This window comes from Seriola dumerili, unplaced genomic scaffold (assembly GCF_002260705.1).
Source record: "Seriola dumerili isolate Sdu_G_001 unplaced genomic scaffold, Sdu_1.0 BDQW01000242.1, whole genome shotgun sequence".
Taxonomy (NCBI): Eukaryota; Metazoa; Chordata; class Actinopteri; order Carangiformes; family Carangidae; genus Seriola; species Seriola dumerili.
The window spans coordinates 6935252-6957161 of record NW_019174497.1 but is presented as its reverse complement, the minus strand read 5'-3'; the positions used below and the strand labels follow the sequence as shown (position 1 = coordinate 6957161).

The 21910-nt window shown below is 37.3% G+C and overlaps 4 protein-coding genes across 8 annotated transcripts; 3 read left to right on the top strand and 1 right to left on the bottom strand.

Moving 5' to 3' along the window:
* Positions 1–646: 646 nt before the first annotated feature.
* Positions 647–7874, bottom strand: LOC111229702 (G/T mismatch-specific thymine DNA glycosylase-like). 4 transcript variants are annotated; one of them, XM_022756135.1, is made up of 11 exons: positions 7799–7859; positions 7492–7559; positions 5960–6306; positions 4362–4561; positions 4080–4149; positions 3056–3191; positions 2748–2830; positions 2519–2613; positions 2261–2432; positions 2008–2164; positions 647–1071 (listed from the first exon to the last, which is right to left on the bottom strand). In XM_022756135.1, the coding sequence occupies exons 2-10, from the start codon at positions 7545–7547 to the stop codon at positions 2058–2060; spliced, it is 1266 nt and encodes a 421-aa protein (XP_022611856.1). In that variant the 5' UTR covers positions 7548–7559; positions 7799–7859; the 3' UTR covers positions 647–1071; positions 2008–2057. The 4 variants fall into 4 exon arrangements, with proteins under 4 accessions (XP_022611856.1, XP_022611857.1, XP_022611858.1 ...); XM_022756136.1 differs by having other exon boundaries at positions 7808–7842; XM_022756137.1 differs by lacking the exon at positions 7492–7559 and having other exon boundaries at positions 7799–7874.
* Positions 7875–8457: 583 nt separating this feature from the next.
* On the top strand, positions 8458–10137 carry cunh12orf73 (chromosome unknown C12orf73 homolog). Its single transcript, XM_022756340.1, has 3 exons — positions 8458–8559; positions 8962–9088; positions 9566–10137. Exons 2-3 carry the CDS (start codon positions 8981–8983, stop codon positions 9683–9685), a joined length of 228 nt encoding a protein of 75 aa, XP_022612061.1. The 5' UTR covers positions 8458–8559; positions 8962–8980; the 3' UTR covers positions 9686–10137.
* A 1366-nt stretch (positions 10138–11503) lies between these two features.
* LOC111229849 (EF-hand calcium-binding domain-containing protein 10-like) lies at positions 11504–13621 on the top strand. The gene is made up of 4 exons (XM_022756334.1): positions 11504–11622; positions 12245–12409; positions 12787–12877; positions 12988–13621. Exons 1-4 carry the CDS (start codon positions 11520–11522, stop codon positions 13031–13033), a joined length of 405 nt encoding a protein of 134 aa, XP_022612055.1. The 5' UTR covers positions 11504–11519; the 3' UTR covers positions 13034–13621.
* A 924-nt stretch (positions 13622–14545) lies between these two features.
* LOC111229689 (sorting and assembly machinery component 50 homolog A) lies at positions 14546–21664 on the top strand. Of its 2 annotated transcripts, none has more exons than XM_022756114.1 (15): positions 14546–14695; positions 16452–16562; positions 16666–16767; positions 16869–16956; positions 17109–17215; positions 17308–17438; positions 18040–18127; positions 18358–18486; positions 18767–18838; positions 18916–19002; positions 19370–19440; positions 20145–20212; positions 20305–20451; positions 20700–20841; positions 21483–21664. In XM_022756114.1, the coding sequence occupies exons 1-15, from the start codon at positions 14675–14677 to the stop codon at positions 21526–21528; spliced, it is 1410 nt and encodes a 469-aa protein (XP_022611835.1). In that variant the 5' UTR covers positions 14546–14674; the 3' UTR covers positions 21529–21664. The 2 variants fall into 2 exon arrangements, with proteins under 2 accessions (XP_022611835.1, XP_022611834.1); XM_022756113.1 differs by having other exon boundaries at positions 20296–20451.
* The last annotated feature ends 246 nt before the right edge of the window (positions 21665–21910 follow it).

Sequence of the window (21910 nt, the reverse complement as noted above, 5' to 3'; positions counted from 1 at the left end):
CTGTGGCGTTTAAAGGGGTTTGCAGCTCGGTGCAGTATTTCACTATTTGATTTGCCTAATTATTTTTCTCCGTGAACGTCCAGTAGGGAGTACAACAACTATTACTACTACTGCTATGATAAAATCTATCTAGGTTAAAGGAGAGTCCCAGTGTTTTTCAACACGGAATTAATTCAACTCATATAATAAACACATACATCTGTAATATAACATCTTCATACCACATTGTATCAATGTTGTAATAACAAGTACCTCATTCATTATACAACCCCTGTTAAACTACACTGTTACTCTTTACCTGCCACACATAAGTGCCTTTTATTTATTATTTACAGGTAGAGGACACTGCTTCTAAGCCGTCTCTGGAACTATCTAATTTTGTTTGGTAGTGTATAATACCAAACAATTGTATAATTGTACAATAATAATACAATATGTCACTGTTTACCTGCCTCATCCAACTGCCTTTATTTATTATATATAGATATAGGACACTTCCTATTCATATTTATCTTTTTTTATACATCTTGTTTGATCCACTAAAGCATTAATCATTTCTTCTGATGGCTTGTGTGTGTGTTTTCCTAAATTACGGATTATATATTATAGCTTCCCATGAATGTCTTAAACAATCAGACAATAAATGTAGCAGCTTTAGAAGAGATTTAATAACTCTGTACCTTTTTTAGATTAGAAATTCCAGAGTACAATTACCTATTTATACAGCTGATAAATCATAAAATGTCATTCTTTCAAAATACAAAAATAAGTCACTGGACACACATACCTTACAAAAATGCAATAAATAGTGATAAAAAATAACACCAAAAACATGCACAGTCCATGTGGGAGTTAGAAAATGTGACTGTTGTCGGCACTTTCTTTCTTGTGCGTCCCACTGCAAACCCTCAGGAACAGTGTGACTCTTCTTCTTTTGTGGTGTCATCAGCGGGTTTTATACTCTCACTGATGCATGTTGTGGCCAGTGTGACTGGTATCTGCTGAGCGAACATCTCCAGCCGCAGTGGTTCTGTGTCATGTTGTTCACTGACTGGCCTACAATGTCCATTTCTGCAAGACACCACAATAAAGATGGATTACACTGCTTTGCTAACAACTTGGCAATAGTTCAGCAAATTATCTAATTTCAGGAAACCACCCAAAAGATATTTTAAATGACAGTGGCAGTGTTTTTGTGTGTTTTATGTAATTTACTGCAAACTATGTAAACTTAACATAGTGAATACCATTTTTCAAAGCTTGTCATAATCTATGTGACTGACAAATTAATTTTTACTTCCAGGATGGTCACTAAGTCAATTAATATCAGCACTGTCCAAAAACAAAACACCTCAGACTTTACCATGACCTTGCTTTAGACAGGTAATCAGTCAGTGTCCATGTGGAAAGTAACTACGAACATTTACACAAGTACTACTGTACTACAATTCTGAGGTAATTGTATCTTAGTGTTTTCATTTTATGCTGCTTTATTACATTTTAGTCCACAACATGTTTCTGATGGCTGTAATAACTACTTAGAGTTAGTCATGATCATGAGCCTCAAAAACACAAGACATTTTATACAGTAAATTACCAAAACATACTGGGAAGTACATAAAAAGAGTAAAATCAGCTGTACCGAGGTTAATATTAAAATGGGGTTTACATGTAAATGCATCAATAACAATAATCCAAGATAAAAATGTGGCCCTGAAAGAACCCTGTATAATGAGGACTTTAACTTTTATACTTAAAGTAAATTTTGCTGATAATACATATGGACTTTTATCATAAAGTATTTTCAAATTGTGATATTTCTACTTTTACTTAAGTAAAAGTTCTGAATACTTACTGAATACTTCCACCACTGGTAATCAGTCACAGTGGTTTGGAGTCATTTTTACAGTTATGTCAAAAGCACCTGAAACATTTTTTTTATGAATAAAAGGAAGTCCAATTGCATATACTTCCAGCTAAATTCAATGAGAACTATATCTGCACTACCTGTGTGCTACGGTATACAGGCCTGGTTGTTCTCTTCTCCTCAGTTTCTTTTAGTTGGTGATGTTGCTGCTTTGCCTCGCGTTGTGGTGGAGACCACTACAGCTTTCATACTCTGGATCCACCTGCTCTTCTTTGATTGCAATCCTCTTGGCATCCTCTGCAGAACGAAACCATCAGAAAGGAGTTAGATGTGAATTCTGATACAAATATACCCTGCTTATGTTTCAGAAAATCTCTGCATCCAACACTCTACCTTTAGCCAGCTGCAGGTCGAAGGAGTACTGTGTCTCCATCACCTCGTGACTGGGTCCCAAGCCTTTCATTTGGTCCCTCAGCTCCTTCAGCTTGATGTAGAAATGCACCTTATCCTGCGCACGGGGAAACTGGGCACAGCGAGGGCTTGATGAGGGCATCAAGTAGCACACCTAGGTGACAGGAAATATGCTGTGAGGACTGTTTCTTGTATTGCTGAGTATATTTTAAGAATAATTCAAGTCCTGTTTCTTCCTACTGTTTCAGTCTCTGGGATTTTGTAGGGCTGCAGACCGAACTCCAGATTCTTTGCCTTCACACCAAAGGTTTCTTTGCAGAAGATTTCATAAATACCTGTCAAAATAAAAGAAAAAAAAACATATCAATTCACTGTTCAACTTATCAAATAGCTTTATGAATAAGCCACATAAACACTTCCAGCAGAAATGGACAAAAGCAAAGTAGTTTGAGTGTTTCATTAATTTTACCTTTGCCATTAAAAGCTGCTATTAATGGCTTGTACTTCTGCAGCTTGTCAAGTAACTGTCGACCTCCTTCACGAATCTCCTTACTGGAACAAAAACATGAAACCAGAAAATATTTTCAATGTTTTTTCTGAACATACACACTGGATTACACCCTCGCTAATGATGATCTTAGAATTCAGTCTTCAGCTCCACTAACTCTGAATCATATCAGCTGTAAAATGACTAAATTGTGCATGTAAATAACATCTTTTAAGTGAAACTGCATTTCTATAAACTTTATACATCAATGTGTGTTTTTTTTTCCTCACCTGGAGAGGTCCTTGCTGCCAGGTGTGGTCCTCTCCACCATGTTGGTGAAGCCGATGCTGTATTTCTCCGGCAGGCTCTGATCGTGCATGTAGTTGAGCTGCTCTTCAGTCAGACCAGAGAGAAACAGACATTTCCCTGCAGAGAATAGAGGGGTTGAAATGTTATTTGACAGCTGGAAAATGTGCAGGTTTGTTTTCTAACATAATGTCGTGAGCTGGTGATGATAGCAGATTCTGCCACGCAATAAAATATTTTCATTTTAAATTGTTGCTCAGTGCTGTGCTGATATAGTGACCTGCTGAGGTAAAGGTACAGTCACTGACGGCAGCAGTATCAAATATTTTTGGCTGCCTCGCCAGCATAACAATAAAAAGTGCACGATTCGTAAAGACTAAAATTACACATGTAAAAGATGCTGAGAGACAAGAAATACTCTGTGTCTGTTATACTTTAGAAACAGTGTGGTAACTTTATCTAGACCTTAAAGCTCATGATGAAATCATTGTCCACACTGATCTTAGCGACCTCTTATTTTGAAAACCAGTCTGGCAAAAACATTCACTCATGATAAATTTGAATTTGGCATTCATGCATTTTCTATTGGCCCGTGAAATGTTGACACTGCCCTTTACTGACCCCGTAAAAAGTGAACAAAAACATTTTTCAACATTGTACAACAGTATCATGCATACTGTGTATCCTGCTGTCTGTTTGTTCCAGTGAATCACTGAAGCTCATCATTTATACACAGAGTGAAATATTCAAACCCAAGACACCATTTTTTTTTTTTTATGGCTGCACCAACACATTGGATTGAAAGTTACAAAGTTGCATCACATCCTTGTGTTGGGATCTCTGGAGGCTTTGGGATCTCTATTTGCATTTGAAATTACGAGTTTGAACAAATCTGAGCTGCATGACAAACTTTGTAATGATGGACCCGCCGCTGTGTCCAACAGGGTGGAAAAGTGAATACTGGAATGTATTCCCTGTAGTCAGTAATGAAATTGAATTTCAACATACAGAAATGGTTTCCTGGGTTTGGGTAATGGTGTCCTTTGAAGGCTGACAATAGTCCTGGGTTAATTCCAATCTGAGGAGAAACATGAAGGGGTTACCATGGCAACAGACCTAAAAACTACAGATTTATGTTGCTGAAATCTTACGCCACAGATACATTGTGTGTAAAGCGTTTTAAAATCTGGCAGCTTTTCCTTGTATAATTGTCACATCAACAACATTAACCCACTAATTATCCAAATAAACAAACATAAATTCTTAATAGGCCCCTAGTAAATGACTCACTATCAAAATGTCAAGATTGTAGGTAATAACGTCAGGCAGGGTTTTGGCCATAACCTCAGCCACTGACATGCCGTTAAAGCGGTTGAGAACCCTCTTGGCCTTCTTGGCGGCCTCAGCCTCGTCCTCCTCTTCCTGCGTCTCGCCCTCCTCCGCCTGGTGTTTTGGAGGCCGGCCTCTCTTTTTCTTCACTGGTGTCACAGCTAGGACAGAGAGGAGGAAAGTGTTGAAGTGTGACAGTGACTGATAAAAGGAAAAACACACCCATCGGTGGATTCACAAGAAAATCGTTGTCATTAAGGACAGAGGAACACAGAGGAAAATGGTGTAAATATGGATCCAAAACCTAAACGTAGAAGCCGTTATGAGAATTTTGATTTACATTTTATGACTTTTTTTTCTTATACAAACACATGACTGTTAACTTTTTTAGTGTAGGCTGAAAGGGAACTATTGTGTGTCATACCAACACACATGAAGGTGTTGGTATAAAAAAAATAATTTGTAGGTGACTTGCCCCTTTTTAACTGTAAGATGAAAGTTATGATATGTAACTTCTCCACATTAAAACGTCTAAAAGTGACCAGAACTATGTTATATATTTTTTCAGTTGTGTTCTTACATTATCTCAAATATGTCCATCAATTCTCAAACCAGAGAAATCTGTGATCTTAAACTGGTGGTCTCCTGTCACTGACATCATATCTCCTTTGTGTATGTGTCATTGTTGTGGGTGTCTGCCAGAAGCTCTAAATTGACTTTTTATCCAGTTTTACGTCACATTTTTAAGATATGTTTTACAGATTTCTAGATTTTTACACCTTGCTTGTTTTCAACTATGTTTTTTTAACCACATGAAGGATTTTAGTCATCGGATGTCTGGGTCTTAAATTATGAGAGAAAAAAGCCAGGCAAATGTTAGACAGCTCAGCTACTCTGAGATGCCCTGCGTTGGGCAAAGAGCGCCAGTAAATTACTGATTTTTAAAAAGGAAACTGCTTTATTACTTGTTTCTACTGGTTTTAATCCCCTGGTCCATTGGTTATGAACAAAAGGACAATTCTGTGGATAATTCAGATGCCGGTAAAAAACCTCCTGAATGTCTGGATCATACATTTTCAGAGAAACAACTGAAACAAAGGTTAGCTGCAGCCTCAGCTCCCAGCCCTTCCCTGAGGTCTCTGTGACCGCATTGATTTTTAATATGAAACTGCTTTATTCATTGTTTTTACCGGTTATAATCATCTGGTCTATTTGTTTTGGAGACACTGAAGGACTCCAAACCAAGTGAAGCTGATGGTAATGGTGGTGAAGACACCTCCTATGATCCCACGCTATTTCACAATGTCACACCGTCCTTAGTTATTGTTTTGACTGAGCAATCCCTAGTGGCAGAAGTTACATACTCTACGTTTAATTATTTTGGAGAATCATCATCAATCAGTTTTTTTTTGCCAAGGCCAATCATGTCCTTGCAGTATAAGTCAAAATAAATCAGCTGCTACATATTTGTATAGGTATGGTACGGATAGGCTACACAAAAACCTTTGAAGTCTTGCTTTAGGTGTGAGGGAACGTTGGATCAATAATATCGTCTATACCTGGAGGTGGACCAGCAGGCTGAGGCTGGTGCTGGACACTCAGCTCCTGCTGCTGTATGTTATGGTGGTGCTGAGGGTGGTGCAGGACTGCAAGATGCTGCTGCTGCTGCTGCTGCTGCTGATGCTGCTGCTGCTGCTCCCTGACGTTCTGCTGGTACATCGGCTCTTGATAGTGATTTGGGGCTGCGGGATAGTTCTGGTAAAAAGGTTCCTGGTAAAGAGGTGGCTCTCGATGGACTGATAGCTCAGCCATGACAGGCTCATCTCTGGGATCTTCTGTGTAGTGGCCCATGTTGTGATATGGCATCACATGTTGCGCCTCAGGATGCTGCTGGCTGGACTGGTACCTAAAGAAGAGGGTTCATGAGAGAAGAGGAGAGGGAGAGGAGGACGAAGAAGGTTAAAGAGAGAAGGGAGAGGATGGTGAGCAAAAGCAGAAAATGAAAGCGGACCCGGACACAGCAAGAAAAGGCAAATTATGTCTGGTGTTCAATGCAGTGTGTGAAGTGAGTGAGGAAAACTTACAAGACACAATACTTACAAACAAACATGCTGATGAACACCTGTTTGTATTCTCTGCATTACATTCACTGCACCTTCATTGTGGCTATTTGATCTGAGCATATAACCTTGAACTCCTACTTCTCACATCCACACATAGGTCTTTGTAACACTAAAGCTATTGTTCTCCTCAGTAAAATGTGTCTAGAATGGAATGAAGACATACAAACATTCAATAGGACTTGCAAAATCACTGTGACTGTGATTGATATGATATTCAACGACAAATTAAACATGTGGAGAATTCATTTTACAGCTGTATAAACACTACAGTTGAAAAATAGGCTGGGTAAGAGCCACTGCAAGTGCATTTATAAAGCTTGTGGCAAGTGATGGTGTAATGTCCTTTTAAATCTGTCAGACCAGCTACAGGGTATTCATTAGTACTGCAACTAAAAAATAACTTTCAATCTTGATGAACCTAATTCTTATTTGCTCCATTAATAGTTTACATGTTTAGTCTGTTAAATGTCAAAAAGTAGTGAAAAACATAATTTGTCTGACCAACAGTCCAAAAACCAAATTTATTTAATTTTGTATCGTATATAACAAAGAAAGGCTGTGAATCCTCACATTTGAGAAGCTTGAACTAGTCAATGTTTGGCATTTTTGCATGAAAAATAAATGAAATAATTAACTGCTACTAGGTAAAATAGTTACTAATACTAAAACTAATTTTCTTTAATCATTGCAGCCCTGATAATCATGGGCCCACATCACTGTGAAATTAACTGGAAATTAGAACATGTATTGTTACATACTCGAATTACAACTCTTATAACACTTATGATTTTAGCTATTAGTCCTACATAAGTAGCTCCATTCATAATAATTGCACTATCACTTGCTACAAGCCTAGATATAGAGTATACGGATATGTATATGATATCGTTGGTCAAATGATATTTATTTTCTCCATCTCATGCATGAAAATGAAAACCCAGGACCTGCCACCTCCAACACCAACTCACCACTGCTGAAAATAATCCGTAGGAACCGTCAATGATGTGTACTGGTTTTCCTCCATCTTAACTGTTGACTTATTTGAATAAATTCACATTTGTCGTGCTGTCAGATACATTTATACACACTGGAAACATGAGCTGTGTGGAGATTTAAAGCACATACAGTACACTGCAGGCACAAAGAGGAAGACAGGAAGGTGGAGGGTTTAACTAACAGTAAGCTAACAACAATACGCAGTCCTACAGCTGCGTTAAAACCACCAGTGACAGATATGTTAACGGAATATATGAGTATATGAGTAAACTAACATACCTGTCATACATTTTGCTCTTTAGTTTTCAGATAAGGAGACGGGGGGCTGGGAATCCTCCCAAAACAAAGACCATTTAAACGATCGACGTTTCCGCTCGCTCGGGTTTACTGAAGCTTTACCGCCACCTCTTGGTTAGGAGTTGTATGTTTTGTCCCATCACACAACTAAACTATTACGAATAACGGTCGATAAATGTTCAGTAAATAAGTGCAGATTTTGTATTTTTTTAAACATGATAAAATACAGCCATGAACGCACTGCATGGTACATAGACTGTACAAGCTACCGCTAGAGGGCGACAGATGTTGTATGTATGAAAGGACCAGCACTGTAGAAGAAGAACGCAGCAGCCAAAGACGGCGGGTTTTTGTAAAGCGCACCACTCCACTGTAAAAAGCTGGCCTGTTTGGCCGTGCAATAGAAAATGTCCAAACATGCTAATTTGAGATGCAGCTTCAAACTAAAGTAGTGTTATAGAAAGCAAGTATGCTTTATCATTGACGCCTAAAACATGATTACATTCCACCTCAACCGATAAATTCACAAAAGGGGGACCACCAATGCATAAACGGGCGAAACGGGGAAACGGAATCTTAACGTTTGTGGTATCCGTAAATAGAGGCAGAGTGAGAGTTCTCAACCACTTTAAACAATCTTCATGTTAGCTAAACAGCATGACCTGCATGACACTTATGTTTAAGATGGTGAAAATCAGCTTCAGTTTGCGGCTATTTAATTAAATGACAGTGAAATAAACAAGGTAAGGTCTTAGCAGGGTCACTTCATGTCAGTTGATGTCTCTCGCTGTGTCACCTTTGTCTGTTTTTCAAACTTTTATCCCTGGTAGCTGTTACATCAGGGCTAACAAACATTGGCAGTAGATTCCCTGTCAGTGGATACGGCCACTGTGCAGGTGGTTTACAATCATATACAGTATGTTAATAAAATTATGATCTTTGCTTTGATATGAATGCTTAATTGTAACCCATACCCATACAGGATCCTATTAGCAGACAAATAACTAATTTCATTTAGCAAGAAAAGGGTTTCACATCAGTTTGACTTGGCACCAAATTAAAAAGGAGAGCAGTCAAAAATTACATGCTTCTTTCAGGCACACAGTTTTGATTTGTTTACTAATCTCTTTCTCTCCTTTTTCCAGGTTGCGGAAGTCTGTGAAGATGCCAGCTGGTGTGTCTTGGCCTCGGTACATTAGGATGTTTGGAGCTAGTGTACTGTCTATGTTTTTAGGGGCACAGGTCGTCCATCAGTACTACCTACCTGATCTGGTGAGGGACAAAATAATCCTTTTTATTTCACAGTGGCCTGTGTGTGTTTTCTGTGGATGTTCTGTGCGTGAAATCACCAAAGTCTGTTCAGTATTGGGATGTGTTGAAATTATTATCATGGCCATTTCCAGGTTTTTGAAAGGTTTGGACACAACAAAAAAACATGCACCAGTTTTGTACATACAAGTATCAAGGTGTACTTTTATTACACGTACTACAATGTGTATCTTAGTACCGTTCATCAGCTGTAGTGATACATCCTTGTGATCAGCCATATCACCCAGCCTATTGTATGTCATTTGTCATTTTCCTGCATTCACCATAATGTCATTTGACAGCTGCTGAAAATATGTAGATTTAATGTCATATTATTAATAGCTAACCGTATGCGTGGAATTTTTTAAAAATTACATCACCACCTGACAAAATAGGCTCAGTTTGTCATTATGTGTTTAACAGTGCTTGTTGTTCTTTCAGAGTATACCAGAGCTCCCACCAAAGCCTGGGGAGCTTCAGACCGAACTGCGGGGCTACAAAGTCAGAGAAGAAGCTACTGCGGCATTACAGCAGTTTAAAGCAGAACAAAAGGTGGACTGATGTGGAACTACACATCATCTGTGTGATGGACACTCAGTCATTCAGACTTTGTCCAGTTTTTGCCAACAGCTAGAGGCTGAAACGAGCCAAGGTGGAAGAGTCATTTCCAGAATACCTGCAAATGGATATCTTCTGTGTTTGATGTTTCTCTTTTAATTGAACGAACAAGAGTGGAATCAGATGCTGCATCATTGATGCCTGACCGTCCAGGATAAGCATCTTATCTGGAACATGATCTTTTCGTTTATACAAACAGTCGCATCCATCTCTTGTGAAAACATCTCTTTATCCTTTTTGAATGTATTTGCATTTGTAGGAGAGGTGAAATATGTAAAAGAGTAAGAGGATGCTTTATGGACACACAATAACTGTGCTTAAGTTGATAGTTTCATCCAAGCAGACAAAACATATTTTAAATAAAAATACCAAGCAGAACTTTTGGCAGTAGTTTGTGGTAAATATTCTATACAGACAAATTCACTAGCTTGCAAAAGTGATCAATCTGGTAAAACCTAAAGTTAAAACTCCCATTTATAATAAGTATATGAATATTTAAGTAATGACTGATAGAGCTGATAAAACTACACACACACAATATGGGTTATAATGTCATTCATTTCTGATTATAAACCAGCCTTCACTTACAACTACATTATAGTGGGTTATAAATGATTTATTCAATGTTTGTATACTGCTTATGAATTATAAAGATAGGACTAAAAGTAAAGTGTGTTTGTTTTGGACTGTTGGTCAGACAAAACAATCAACATCAAGATGGCTGGATTACCAACATAACAAAACAGACAACTGCTCAGAGCCCACAAAAGCCCAAGGTTCATTCAAATAATTTCAAATCTATACAACTTGATTAATTAGAAATTTGTCAGACATTTACACCACTGAAGAACAATATCTACTATAACCGCCATCTTGTTGAAGTACTCTGTGTCAAAATTTAATTTTAAGACCCATGTTGTTTTTGTTTATATTGTGGTTGTTTATTGTGTAGCGTTTTATCCAGTGTCAAGTATAAATGTAGTTTTCAGTTGAATTTGGCCAAAGAGTACTCAACAAAATAGCTTTAAGCCTAAAACAAATGACCACAAGGCAAAAAAACAAAAAAAGTTTTGCGTGCACAGGTGAAAGAATTCAGCACCTGACAGTAACCAACAGCACAATACATCCAAAATGCGAGAGGAAGTCCATTTATTTCTTCCTTTTGCATAATCAGATAACTGTGCCATGGTAAGGCTTTGGATAAAATGGCTGTCACAACGTCAGAAAAGAAATTATTGATGAAATGAATAAAATCAGCAATATCCAAACTGCAGCTACAACCAGCAATGTAAACAGCCTATGTCTGGTAACTGCTAGAGGTGGGGAATTGAACTCAAGTAAAAGTACTTTAACAGAAGTAAAATTACTTACACGTTACATTTTTAAAAGAGAAAATGGGAGGGGTAAAACATGTTATATGGTAATAATAAAATTAAAATGATTAAATCAAATTACATTTTAGGCTACCAGGTTTATATACATTGGTATTTCAATGCATAAACGTTCCCAGATGAGAACATGAAAGCAACCAATAAATTCCAGTCAGGCACTTCGCAGCCTGTCTATGCAACTGGTAGTTACAACACTACTGTGAGTGTTCTAAGACTTTATGTAGCAATATTAACTATAACTCAAGAAATGACCTGGTTTTAGATCAGCGTTAGGGTAGGGACCTCACAAGTAGGCTATTGGAACAAACAAGTGTGTGCGCTCGCGCCTCAGTTGTTAGCTGTTGTGTATCATAGCAACAAGTTTAAACAAAAGTGAAGTGGCGAAGATGGCGGCGCAGAGAGAAGAAGACGCCGCTGATTATCTCAAAAAACACAAAATAATCGAGCTCATGGACAACCTGACCAGCATGCTCTTCTTCTACAGACCTGGTTAGAGCTTATCTTTCTGTTTTAACACACTGTGCTGAAAAAACGCTTGGTATTAGAAATAGATAGCGATCAAGCTCAAATTATAACCGATAACACACAAATGACAGGTAATTAGTTAGCTTTTCAGTCACAAATATATATACAGTATCTCTTATTTAATTCTGTCTGTGTTGGACTGGATCTGTGTTGCTCAGTTGATGTTGAAACTGTTTAGAATAGGTGTTGATGACATGTTTCTCTATAATTTTGTAGAGGTAGAGGGTAGGCTGAATTACAGAAACACCTCTCTGTATAATTCATAAATTTCAACCATTCACCAATACATTTGCTGTGGTGTGTTGTACAGTTTGAGGTTACTACTTACACCTATTAACACAGCACAAATGCCCCTCCTATGGATATAACTAAATGTTGATATCTAAAACGTGTATTCAAATAAGATATATCACTTTTATTGATATATTTTTACTAGTTATTGTTCATATAAGGTATTGTTCTCCTGTTATTGTTCTAAATCTTCTTCCAAACTATCCCTAGAGCACTGTGGGGTTTAATAATTTAACCTTTATTATTTTAGTAGCAGTGATTTTTTAAAAATATTGTGATTGATTCTTCCATTCAGAGAAGCCCAGACAGTTTCTGATTGAGCAGCTGGAACAGCTGAAGCTTTCTCAACAGAGCGGTGTGAAAGGACCAAATCTGTTCAACAACTCCAACCTGGATGCAGTCTATGGGATACTGGACCCTACTAAACAAAAATACATCACTTTTGCACAATACAAGCAGGGTGAGCGCAGGACATGGACACAGTTACACTTTCTTGGGCAGAGGGAATGAATCTGCACACACTCTCAATATAAGTAACTACATGATAGTTATTTATATTGGCTAAATAATTCTAAGGTCACCAAAGAAAACATTAAATAATATTTTCATGCATTAATTTCTCGCATATGTATTCAGTCTTTCTGTATTAGAACCACTAATTACTTATACAATATTTCATATGAAGTAGCGTATTTATTCATTCTTTACATATAGGAACTGTTAATTCACCCAATTATCACTTCTTAGCCTACAACAAAATTAAGATTATCACAGGAATGTTATTTTTTCAGAATAATGAACTGTGGACTAATACTCACAGAGCCTTTTTCCCCACAGCACTGACCACTCTGGGCATAAAAAACATTAACGAATGTCCTGAAGGTGCAAATGAAGACAGAATATCCCAAGAGACTTTCAAAACAGAAGCGTAAGGGCAACTTGTAAAATCTAAACAGCAAGACAAAGACAATCTACACAAGTATTTTAAAATTCACCTTATTATGAAAAGTAAATGTATTTCTCATTTTGTTGTTACAGGATAAAAGGCCTACAGAGATGCTCAGCAACATACAAACAACCCTGAACTTTTATTCCACTGAGTTAATATGTCATGTATAGAGTGTTATAATGTTGAAATGCACCTGGATATTGTGATTGAGAGTGGAGAACTGTGTTTGGTCAAAGGAGCACATTTTACATAATTGTTGTTTTTAAACTACCAGTGGAGTTTTTGAGTTTTTGTGGAGTTTGTGTTTCAGGCAATTTCATTTTCATTCAAGTATATTGACCATCCTTTTCACAGTCAACATTCATATATTGTGGTGGACTTCCTTCTAAAAACTGGAGGTGAAGCCTCAAGAAATAACACCAATTCATTATCATAAGTCTACATCCTATAGCTCAGCATTTTGGTTCTAATAAATGATTTTCCCTTTTCCTTCATAAATTGAAAAAATGTTTTCCACTAACAAGGATATATGTAGGTTTATTGCTGAAAATGACCTTTGGGATTATCTCTGAAGCTGCCCACCTCCCCAGACACTCATGACCTTTTTAACCTCATGACTCTGTAGGCCTAAACATTCACAGTAACCAAGCCAAAAACATAAGCAATTCCTAGAAACACAATGTAAAATAATGATAATGGTTACTCTGGTAAACATAACATTTTCTCCTGTGATATATGTATATATATTAATAGATAATAAAGTAATACAATTTTGGTTTGTGTCTGTATCTTCCATTATTTGACTGCCCAGGAAAAAACACAAATGTTATTTTATTGTTATTAATTAATGTTATTCTTTTTTTTTTCTTTTGTATGTAGTTAATAGTGCTTATCATATTTAAAAAATAATCATTTAAACGAAATCAATAGTAGTAATTAGATAAAATAAATGAACTTAATCAGACAAAAACCTTTCATGATGTGACATGATCTGTCAATCTTGATCGCTATCTGAATACTAACTGAAAAAGTTTTTTATTTCATTTTTCTTTTTAAGTATTGAAGTACATGCATTTTAATACAACTATGTATTAATAGTATTAAAAGTAAAAATGGCCCCTGTGACTATTACACATTATGTCATTAGATTATTGTAACTCATGAATCAGTTGTCTGACCAAACCAATAGTCCGAACTTCACCACTATTGTTAAAATTATAAAAAGGAAAAGAGGCAAACCATTATATCTGAAAATAAGCATGAAATGTTTGGCATTTTTACATGAAAAATGACTTAAAGCAGCCATTTTAAAATGGTTTCAGTGCTAATACAAAATACTGTTGGGTAGTTTAAGCTATTTTGAAACATCATATTTCATAATCTTTTCATTTGTTTTGTATTAGGTGTCATAATATGGAAATACTCAAGTACAAGTACCTTGAATTGGTACAGTATTTGAGTGAATGTACTTTCCATCACTGAAAACGTTATATGATTTATACAACACAATAATTGCAGAAGTAGTAATATACTTAGAAATAATGGTGATACGCTTTTACTTAAGATGTATGTAATTTTCTTTTCATTGTTTCTCATTTTGCAGCGTTGACGTGTTGAACGCGCACCAACAGAAGGCGTGGTCAGGAAGTGACATGGCCGTCTCCTTTTACGGAGCTTCTTCGCCTTTCTCCGGTTACTTGTAGGTTAAATTAGTTTCTCTTTTTCCACACAAAGTTTCGCCCATATTTACCGGGACAGCGCCCTGTGGAGCTCAGCATGGGCACCGTCCATGCCCGGGTAAGGACAAGTCCAGTGACCGTGTCAGCTATGACTTTGACCTCTCTGTGTGTCCAGTGTGTGTTCAGTTATCTGGTTGCTGTGCTGTAAGAACAGGCCCACACTGTTCATTGAACAGCAAAGCTCAGGCATCCAGCTCTGTGACAACAAACAAAGCTAATTTCCTGCTAAACGTGGCAGCTAGTTTTTAACTCACAATGCAACGTAAATGTACTGTAATAGCACTGCACAGTAACGTGAGATGCTAGTGGCGCCTCCACTCACTGTAGTCCTCCTGCATGTGTTTTGCTTACAGCATTCTTACTTGAGTACAAACGCAATGCCACAGTGCAGAAATCCTCTGTTACAGGTAAAAGTCCTGTATTTAGCATAAAAACAAACTAAAGTACCAAAAGCAAGAGTACTCATTATACAGAATGACCCCTTTCAGAATAACAAATATTATATTATTGGATTAATTATTGACACATGAATATGAAAGCATTACTAATGTTGAAGCTGGTAAAGGTGAGCGTAATTTAAAATACTTTATATACTGATACAATTTATTCGTTGATTGTTGAATATCAGTCATATTTTGTATTAATCTTAACTTAACTTAAGTAACTAGAGCTGTTAAATAAATGTAGAGGAGTGAAAAGAACAGTATTTCCATCTGAATTACTGTGGAGTCGAATTATAAAGTAGCAGAGAGTGAAAGTACTCAAGTAAAGTACTAGCATCTCAAAATTATATTCAGATGCAGTGCTTGAGTAAATGTACTTAGTCACTTTCCACCACTGCATTGCACTCATCTTGTACAGGACTGTAGCCAAACTTAGAAATACTGTGGTCTTATATGGAGCCATGAAACGTGTGAACAGCAATTTGACGAGTCAAAATTATAACTAGAATATTGAACTGAAGATATCAGTCGATTAGTCAATTGACACAAAATCAAAACTATGAATAAATTAGTCTATTTTTTATAATGTATTGATTATTTTACTCATTTTTCAAGAAGAAATAGTGCAAAATAACAAACATTCTTTGACAGCAGGCTCTCCCATGGCAGGATTTGTTGCTTTGCTCTGTTTTAAAACAAACTAAACTGAATATCTTTGGGTTTTGGACTGTTGGTAGCAATACCAACAGTCATACATTTGAAGATGTCACCCTCGACTGGTCCTACTATGATAGATCAATAAATAATATTGTTAGATGAATAATCAAAATGAACTGTAAGAGACAATATAAAACTTTGTACTTTTCCTTTAATCTCCAGTCACTTGGTTAAAAAAAAAAGTTTTTTCCTTTATTACCATTCAGTTGATGAAATAAATTAAAACTTAATTAAATTTACTCTTCTCTTCATCAATCACGTTCATTTTATTTTTCACACGTTATTAATTCAGTCATATTTTTTGTAAGTTGTATCTGCTTACATTATGGTGTTGTGTAGAGCTGAAACAATTAGTCAAATAATCAATCGACAGAAAATTAGTCAAGAATTTGACGATGACACCTTGGACTGAAGATAAGTGTGTTTGACATGTTTCACACGTTAGGTTATATAGATCAAATGATTAATCAGTTGATTGAGAAAATAATCAGCAGATTGATCTATAGAAAAAAATAATCATCAATTACAGCCCTAATCTGCTGAATGGCATTTAATTATTGTGGAAAATATTAAATTCCTTGGAGGAGACTCAGATTTGACTGGTAGAACACTGTAAGAACTCTGACTGGGATTATAATACTTTTTGTGTTGCAGAGCCTGGACCCTCTGCCCATGCGTGGGCCAGAACTTGGAGTTCAAGCAGACGACATTGAGGCTCTAGACATTGAGCAGGAGCCAAAGCAAGAAGTTCTTGAAAACAAGGATGTAAGATTTGTTTTGCTCCAGACAGTAATTACACAGCTCTCTCACTAGGACTCTCACATTCCCAGACCTGACTCCTGTTCCTAACGCGGTCTTGTTTTTTCAGGTTGTGGTTCAACGAGTACACATAGATGGGCTCGGGCGAACCAAGGAGGACCTGTTGACTTATGAAATCGCAGAAGTTTTCCGGGCAAGAAACTTGATTGATGTAAGTGCATGTGTGCACAGCAGTACTATGTGATGGTTGCTCGGTTTATGTTTGTGAATAGCAGTTCCAGTTATCAACACGTGGTTTGAATTGTGGTGCAGGTGATGCGAAAGTCCCATGAAGCCCGACAGAAGCTACTGCGTCTCGGCATCTTCAGAAAAGTTGAAGTTGTTATTGACACCTCACGAGGTACTGTCAGTCACGGCACAGTCTTATGGTTATACATACAGTAGGTATTTGCATTTTCCAAATAGATTTACAAATGACGTTGAACCATGAAATAGGGTCAGTACACACATCACCACGTGAGATATCTGTCTCATTGTTTCTCTTGTCTTTAGGTGAAGATGCTCTTCCTAACGGCCTTGACGTGACCTTTGAGGTCACTGAGCTGAGGCGGATGACGGGCAGCTACAACACTATGGTTGGAAACAATGAAGGAAGCATGGTGAGCACTATGATGGTTCAGTGTGTATGGCATTGTGATGAAGTTATTATACCATGACACAGATCACAAATCTCACCTTACTTTAAATCCAGGTACTGGGCCTGAAGTTACCTAATGTATTTGGTCGTGCAGAGAAACTCACCTTCCAGTTCTCCTATGGCACCAAAGAGACATCCTATGGCCTGTCCTTCTTCAAACCCCAACCAGGACGCTTTGAACGCAAGTAAGATATGAACAACTTCACACCTGTTCATAGAATCGAATCACCTTGATACACGTGTGTCTGTTATGTCTGTGGGACAGCTCATTCTTTTGCCATAAGTTTATATCATCTCCTCCATTAGCCCAGTGGTTGAGGTTGGACATCAGCCAGATAAGGTCACACTCCTGCTACTTAAGCTTTAGAGTTGGGTCCATCCGTTAGGAGCTATAGCAAATGCCAGGGCAATGTGATGATATGGAGGCTAAATAATGCTTTTTCAGAGAACTTTTTATTTAAAATGAACTGAACTTAAAACAGGGGAAGCTCAGTTTTTCTCTTTTGTTTGATTGCTTGTCGATTCACCATCTTTCTCTTTTAATTCTTCCTGTTGCTATGCCATGGATTTAATCTTTTAGTGGTCAGCTAGAGTTTTTAAGCACACTTTTAAAGATTATTTTATTTAAAAACATTCAAATACTATATATATATATATATATATATAAATAGTATATAATATATATATATTCTATTACCTATATAACTTATAACTATAGGTGGTTTGGAATCACAAAGGAATCCTTGCAGAGTATTGAAATTTATTCTTTTCTTTTTTCATTTTCAGTGTCTCAATCAACCTTTACAAAGTCACTGGTCAGTTTCCATGGAGTTCACTAAGGGAGACAGATCGAGGCGTCTCTGCAGAACTGAGCGTAAATACTTATTTTTATTTATGTGCCTATTTTTCCACAGTTTGCACAATTAAAAATGTTGTTTGCAAAAACAATATTTTTTATTGGCTTTCGAAGAGCCATTATTCTTTCTTTGTTGTGAGGAGACAGTAGTTTTTATGTTAGAAACAGTTCATGCTGTATACGCATCTACTGCATGAGAGCTCTACAAGTAATAGATTGGTGTATTATTGCTAATTGATCACACACAGTTCCCCGTGTGGAAGACCAACCAAACCCTAAAGTGGGAGGGAGTTTGGAGGGAGCTGGGCTGTCTGGCTCGCACCGCCTCGTTCGCCGTCCGGGAGGAGAGTGGCCATTCTCTCAAGTCTTCACTTTCGGTATGTGTCTCTTGTTTTAAAATAGCATTTTTTATTGTGGCGTTTGAAATGGTTGTGGAGTTTCACAACTCCACAACCATTCCATTCAAGTCCTCTGTCATAAAATTCATGCCAAACCTGGTCTTCAGTGCTGAAGTCCGGATGTGTGGGGATTTTGAATGGTAGATTTGAATTATGTTGAATAGTGGCATAAAAACTGAATATCCAGTAAGAAACCGTGGCGTACACTGTGGCATTATTTAGTTGTTGCTTGTGTGAACAGTTCCATTTTGTTTTTCAGCACGCTATGGTCATTGACACCAGAAATTCCTCCATCCTTCCCAAGAAAGGTGGCTTGTTTAAGATCCATCAGGTTTGTTGTTTACCACTAAGTCAGAGCTTTTTAAGATGCTGTATGAAAACAATATCACTGATGCTGTGGTTGTGTAGGAACTGGCTGGTTACACTGGGGGAGACGCTAGTTTCCTGAAGGAGGACTTTGAGATCCAGCTCAACAGATCGCTCTTCTGGGACTCAGTGAGTTTCTACATTTTCTGTTTCTGCTTTATCAAGTGATCTCATCTAACACAGTTTAAATTCAAGCTGTTTTAGCGAGCTAGAGTACAAGTAAAATTAGAGGATGTAGAAGTTTAGATTATTTATGTGCAATAATTAAGTGATAAGTAAAGAATTCAGCTATAATAATATACCCAGGCTTTTGTGAGAATGGCCAGTTAAGCAGAAAAATTAACTAAATGACCGAAACACTGGTGTCGTTCTTTAACAAGGCTTACAATTATTATATTAAAAAACAACAATTTCATCTACTTCTTTCGTTGGGTTGTTGTTTCTGTGATTATGTACTTAAGTCAACTTTACTAAACCCTTTGACTTTCTCCTCCAGGTCCTTTCTGCGTCATTGTGGGGCGGTTTGCTCCTGCCCATTGGTGACAAGCCAACAAGCATAGCAGACAGGTACAGAAAGACAGTGCACCAGCCTATTGCCATTATCAACTACACCAGTCTTCCCTGTGGCCTCCACCTCAGACACAATCGAGACAACATGAGTCCCATTTTTTAAAAAAAAATTATATATTTGTTTCATTTTGGCAAATTGGCATCATTAAAAATATGCAGACTGACACATGGATGTACAGAGAGCTGTCACTGGACTACTGCTATACTGAAGGAAACTCAAACACATGATCATTCTCAGGCGAGTTCTGGAGTTATAAAGAGCCTCTTTTCTTCTATGATTATGTTGATTGTTTATTTGCGATGGACAACGGAGAATGTAGTGATGTCCTCAGACATTGTAAGTCACACTGAATCTAAAAATATGTGTATGATGTCATGTGTTCAGATTTGACTTATGAGTCAGAAGAGTGTTTTGAGGAGATTTTTGTGCAAGTTGTGGCTAACGCACGTGTGTGTACCTTAACTGTCTCCCATGAGCTGTGCATCACAGCCTCTGCTGTTGATACTGCTGACTTCATTTATATCAACAGGGCAAACTACACTGACTGACTTTAAGTTGTATTCAGCTCACCATCATGCATTTATTCCTTTCACTTCACACTGTATTTTTGCGTCACATGTCATCGTCTGTAGGATTCTTTTTGTATTTACAGAAAGCTCGTAACTGTATTGCACATTGTGTGTTTTGTGTGTCCTCCTAGGTTCTATCTAGGTGGCCCCACCAGTATCAGAGGATTCAGTATGTACAGTATGGGCCCACAGAGTGAAGGTGAGATACTAACTTGGCTGAGCTGCTTGATAACCGGACTGAAGTTTGATGGTTAATTGAAAGCTTGTGTGCTGGTATTACTGGTATGGCAGGGGACTACCTGGGAGGAGAGGCTTACTGGGCTGGAGGCCTCCATCTCTACACCCCTCTACCCTTCAGACCAGGCAGGGGGGGGTTTGGTGACCTCTTCAGAACACACTTCTTCCTCAATGCGGGAAACCTTTGTAACCTCAACTATGGTGAGTAACTTGAAACACATCGAGCATCAGTGCAGTGACAGTTAAAGGTTCACGTTTTATGGAACAGAACTTGACATTAATGCCTGAATTTTATGAGGTAATTTGAATTTTTATCTTACTTTTAGTTATCTGGTTCAGGTTTGGAATTTGGACTTGTTTTGTTTGCTCAAATTACAGCGCAAATTACAGATACAGGTGTTTGCAGATATCTCCTGTCTGATTAAAGTAAAATGATTGTTTTCACCCAGGTGAGGGGCCACAAGCACATTTGAAGAAACTGGCAGAATGCATCCGTTGGTCATACGGACTGGGCATTGTGCTGCGTTTGGGAAACATTGCCAGGCTAGAGCTGAACTACTGCATTCCCATGGGAGTCCAGAGTGGAGACAGGTAGGTTAGCTATTTTTAGCTAGGATGATTTTTATATTTCTTAAATTAGATTTACTTTAAGGACATTAAAAGCATACTGGATATACTTGATGTCCAATAGCCTCCCTGCAGACAAACACTGAAAAATTAATTAGAAAAGAAAAGCATTGATCAAACAATCAAGTTGAGTTTGCATGTAAAGATGGGTTTCTTCTGCTCATTCAGTGTAAGTCACACATCTGTTTATATGTGTGAAATAAACTCAAGGGCTTATCAAGCCAAACATAGTAAATACTGAGCAATGTCAAAATTTTCCATTTTAGAAATTAAATCAAATGTATTTCAAAAAATATTTTTTTAGAAATACATTTATTTATTTTATTTATAAAAAAAAAAACTGGAATAATTAAAGAATAATTACAAAATTTAAATTTAGCTCTATTTTATTCAAATGATTTGCTCTTGTAAGCAAATCATTTGAATAAAACAAGCTTTTTTCTGTATAATCATGTGATAACATTTCATGCACACTGTGAGAGCATTCTTTTAAGAGACTTATGAACCCCACTGTATGTCCTACATCTGTTTGACATGCACCAACAATAATCTGATTCTTGTTTTGGGTGAGATTGATTTCAGATTATTTTCTCCTCTCCTTGCAGGATATGTGATGGTGTTCAGTTTGGAGCAGGAATCAGGTTCCTGTGAAACCACATCTGTTGGATCCGGCGCTTCCTTGTACTTCACCTTTAATTGTATGCCAGAAACATTTTACTGGAAGGGAAAATTGCTTGTACAGAACTGTTGTCGCAACTTATTGGTTCAATAAAAGTGTTTGCATTGACTTTCCTTTTTGATGTCTTTTCTTATCGCATGCTGTCAAAGGACAAATTCTGTACTCCTAGCCAGATTTAACTCTCTGTCACATTGCTCTGTAGAACAAAGAATATGTCAAGTGAAGGTGAAAAAATTTGTAAACAGACTGAACCTGACTCTGCCACAAGATGGAAAAAAAGTAATCAATGATATAAAATCAAAAGACATTAGTGAACTCTGTGTCTGCTGAGTTTAGATAATGATCTTATTCTAT

Bases quoted from the DNA above. Each gene is read 5' to 3' on its own strand.
- cunh12orf73 (XM_022756340.1), top strand. From the start codon at position 8,981: ATGCCAGCTGGTGTGTCTTGGCCTCGGTACATTAGGATGTTTGGAGCT. The intron at 9,089-9,565 runs GTGAGGGACAAA...TTGTTCTTTCAG, and splicing joins AGTACTACCTACCTGATCTG to AGTATACCAGAGCTCCCACC.
- LOC111229849 (XM_022756334.1), top strand. From the start codon at position 11,520: ATGGCGGCGCAGAGAGAAGAAGACGCCGCTGATTATCTCAAAAAACAC. The intron at 12,410-12,786 runs GTGAGCGCAGGA...TTTTCCCCACAG, and splicing joins TTTTGCACAATACAAGCAGG to CACTGACCACTCTGGGCATA. The intron at 12,878-12,987 runs GTAAGGGCAACT...TTGTTGTTACAG, and splicing joins GAGACTTTCAAAACAGAAGC to GATAAAAGGCCTACAGAGAT.
- LOC111229689 (XM_022756113.1), top strand. From the start codon at position 14,675: ATGGGCACCGTCCATGCCCGG. The intron at 19,441-20,144 runs GTACAGAAAGAC...GTGTCCTCCTAG, and splicing joins CCAACAAGCATAGCAGACAG to GTTCTATCTAGGTGGCCCCA. The intron at 20,842-21,482 runs GTAGGTTAGCTA...CTCTCCTTGCAG, and splicing joins GGAGTCCAGAGTGGAGACAG to GATATGTGATGGTGTTCAGT.
- LOC111229702 (XM_022756135.1), bottom strand. From the start codon at position 7,547: ATGGAGGAAAACCAGTACACATCATTGACGGTTCCTACGGATTATTTT. The intron at 4,150-4,361 runs GTGAGTCATTTA...GTTTCTCCTCAG, and splicing joins ACAATCTTGACATTTTGATA to ATTGGAATTAACCCAGGACT. The intron at 2,831-3,055 runs GTGAGGAAAAAA...TTTTTGTTCCAG, and splicing joins GGCAGCAAGGACCTCTCCAG to TAAGGAGATTCGTGAAGGAG.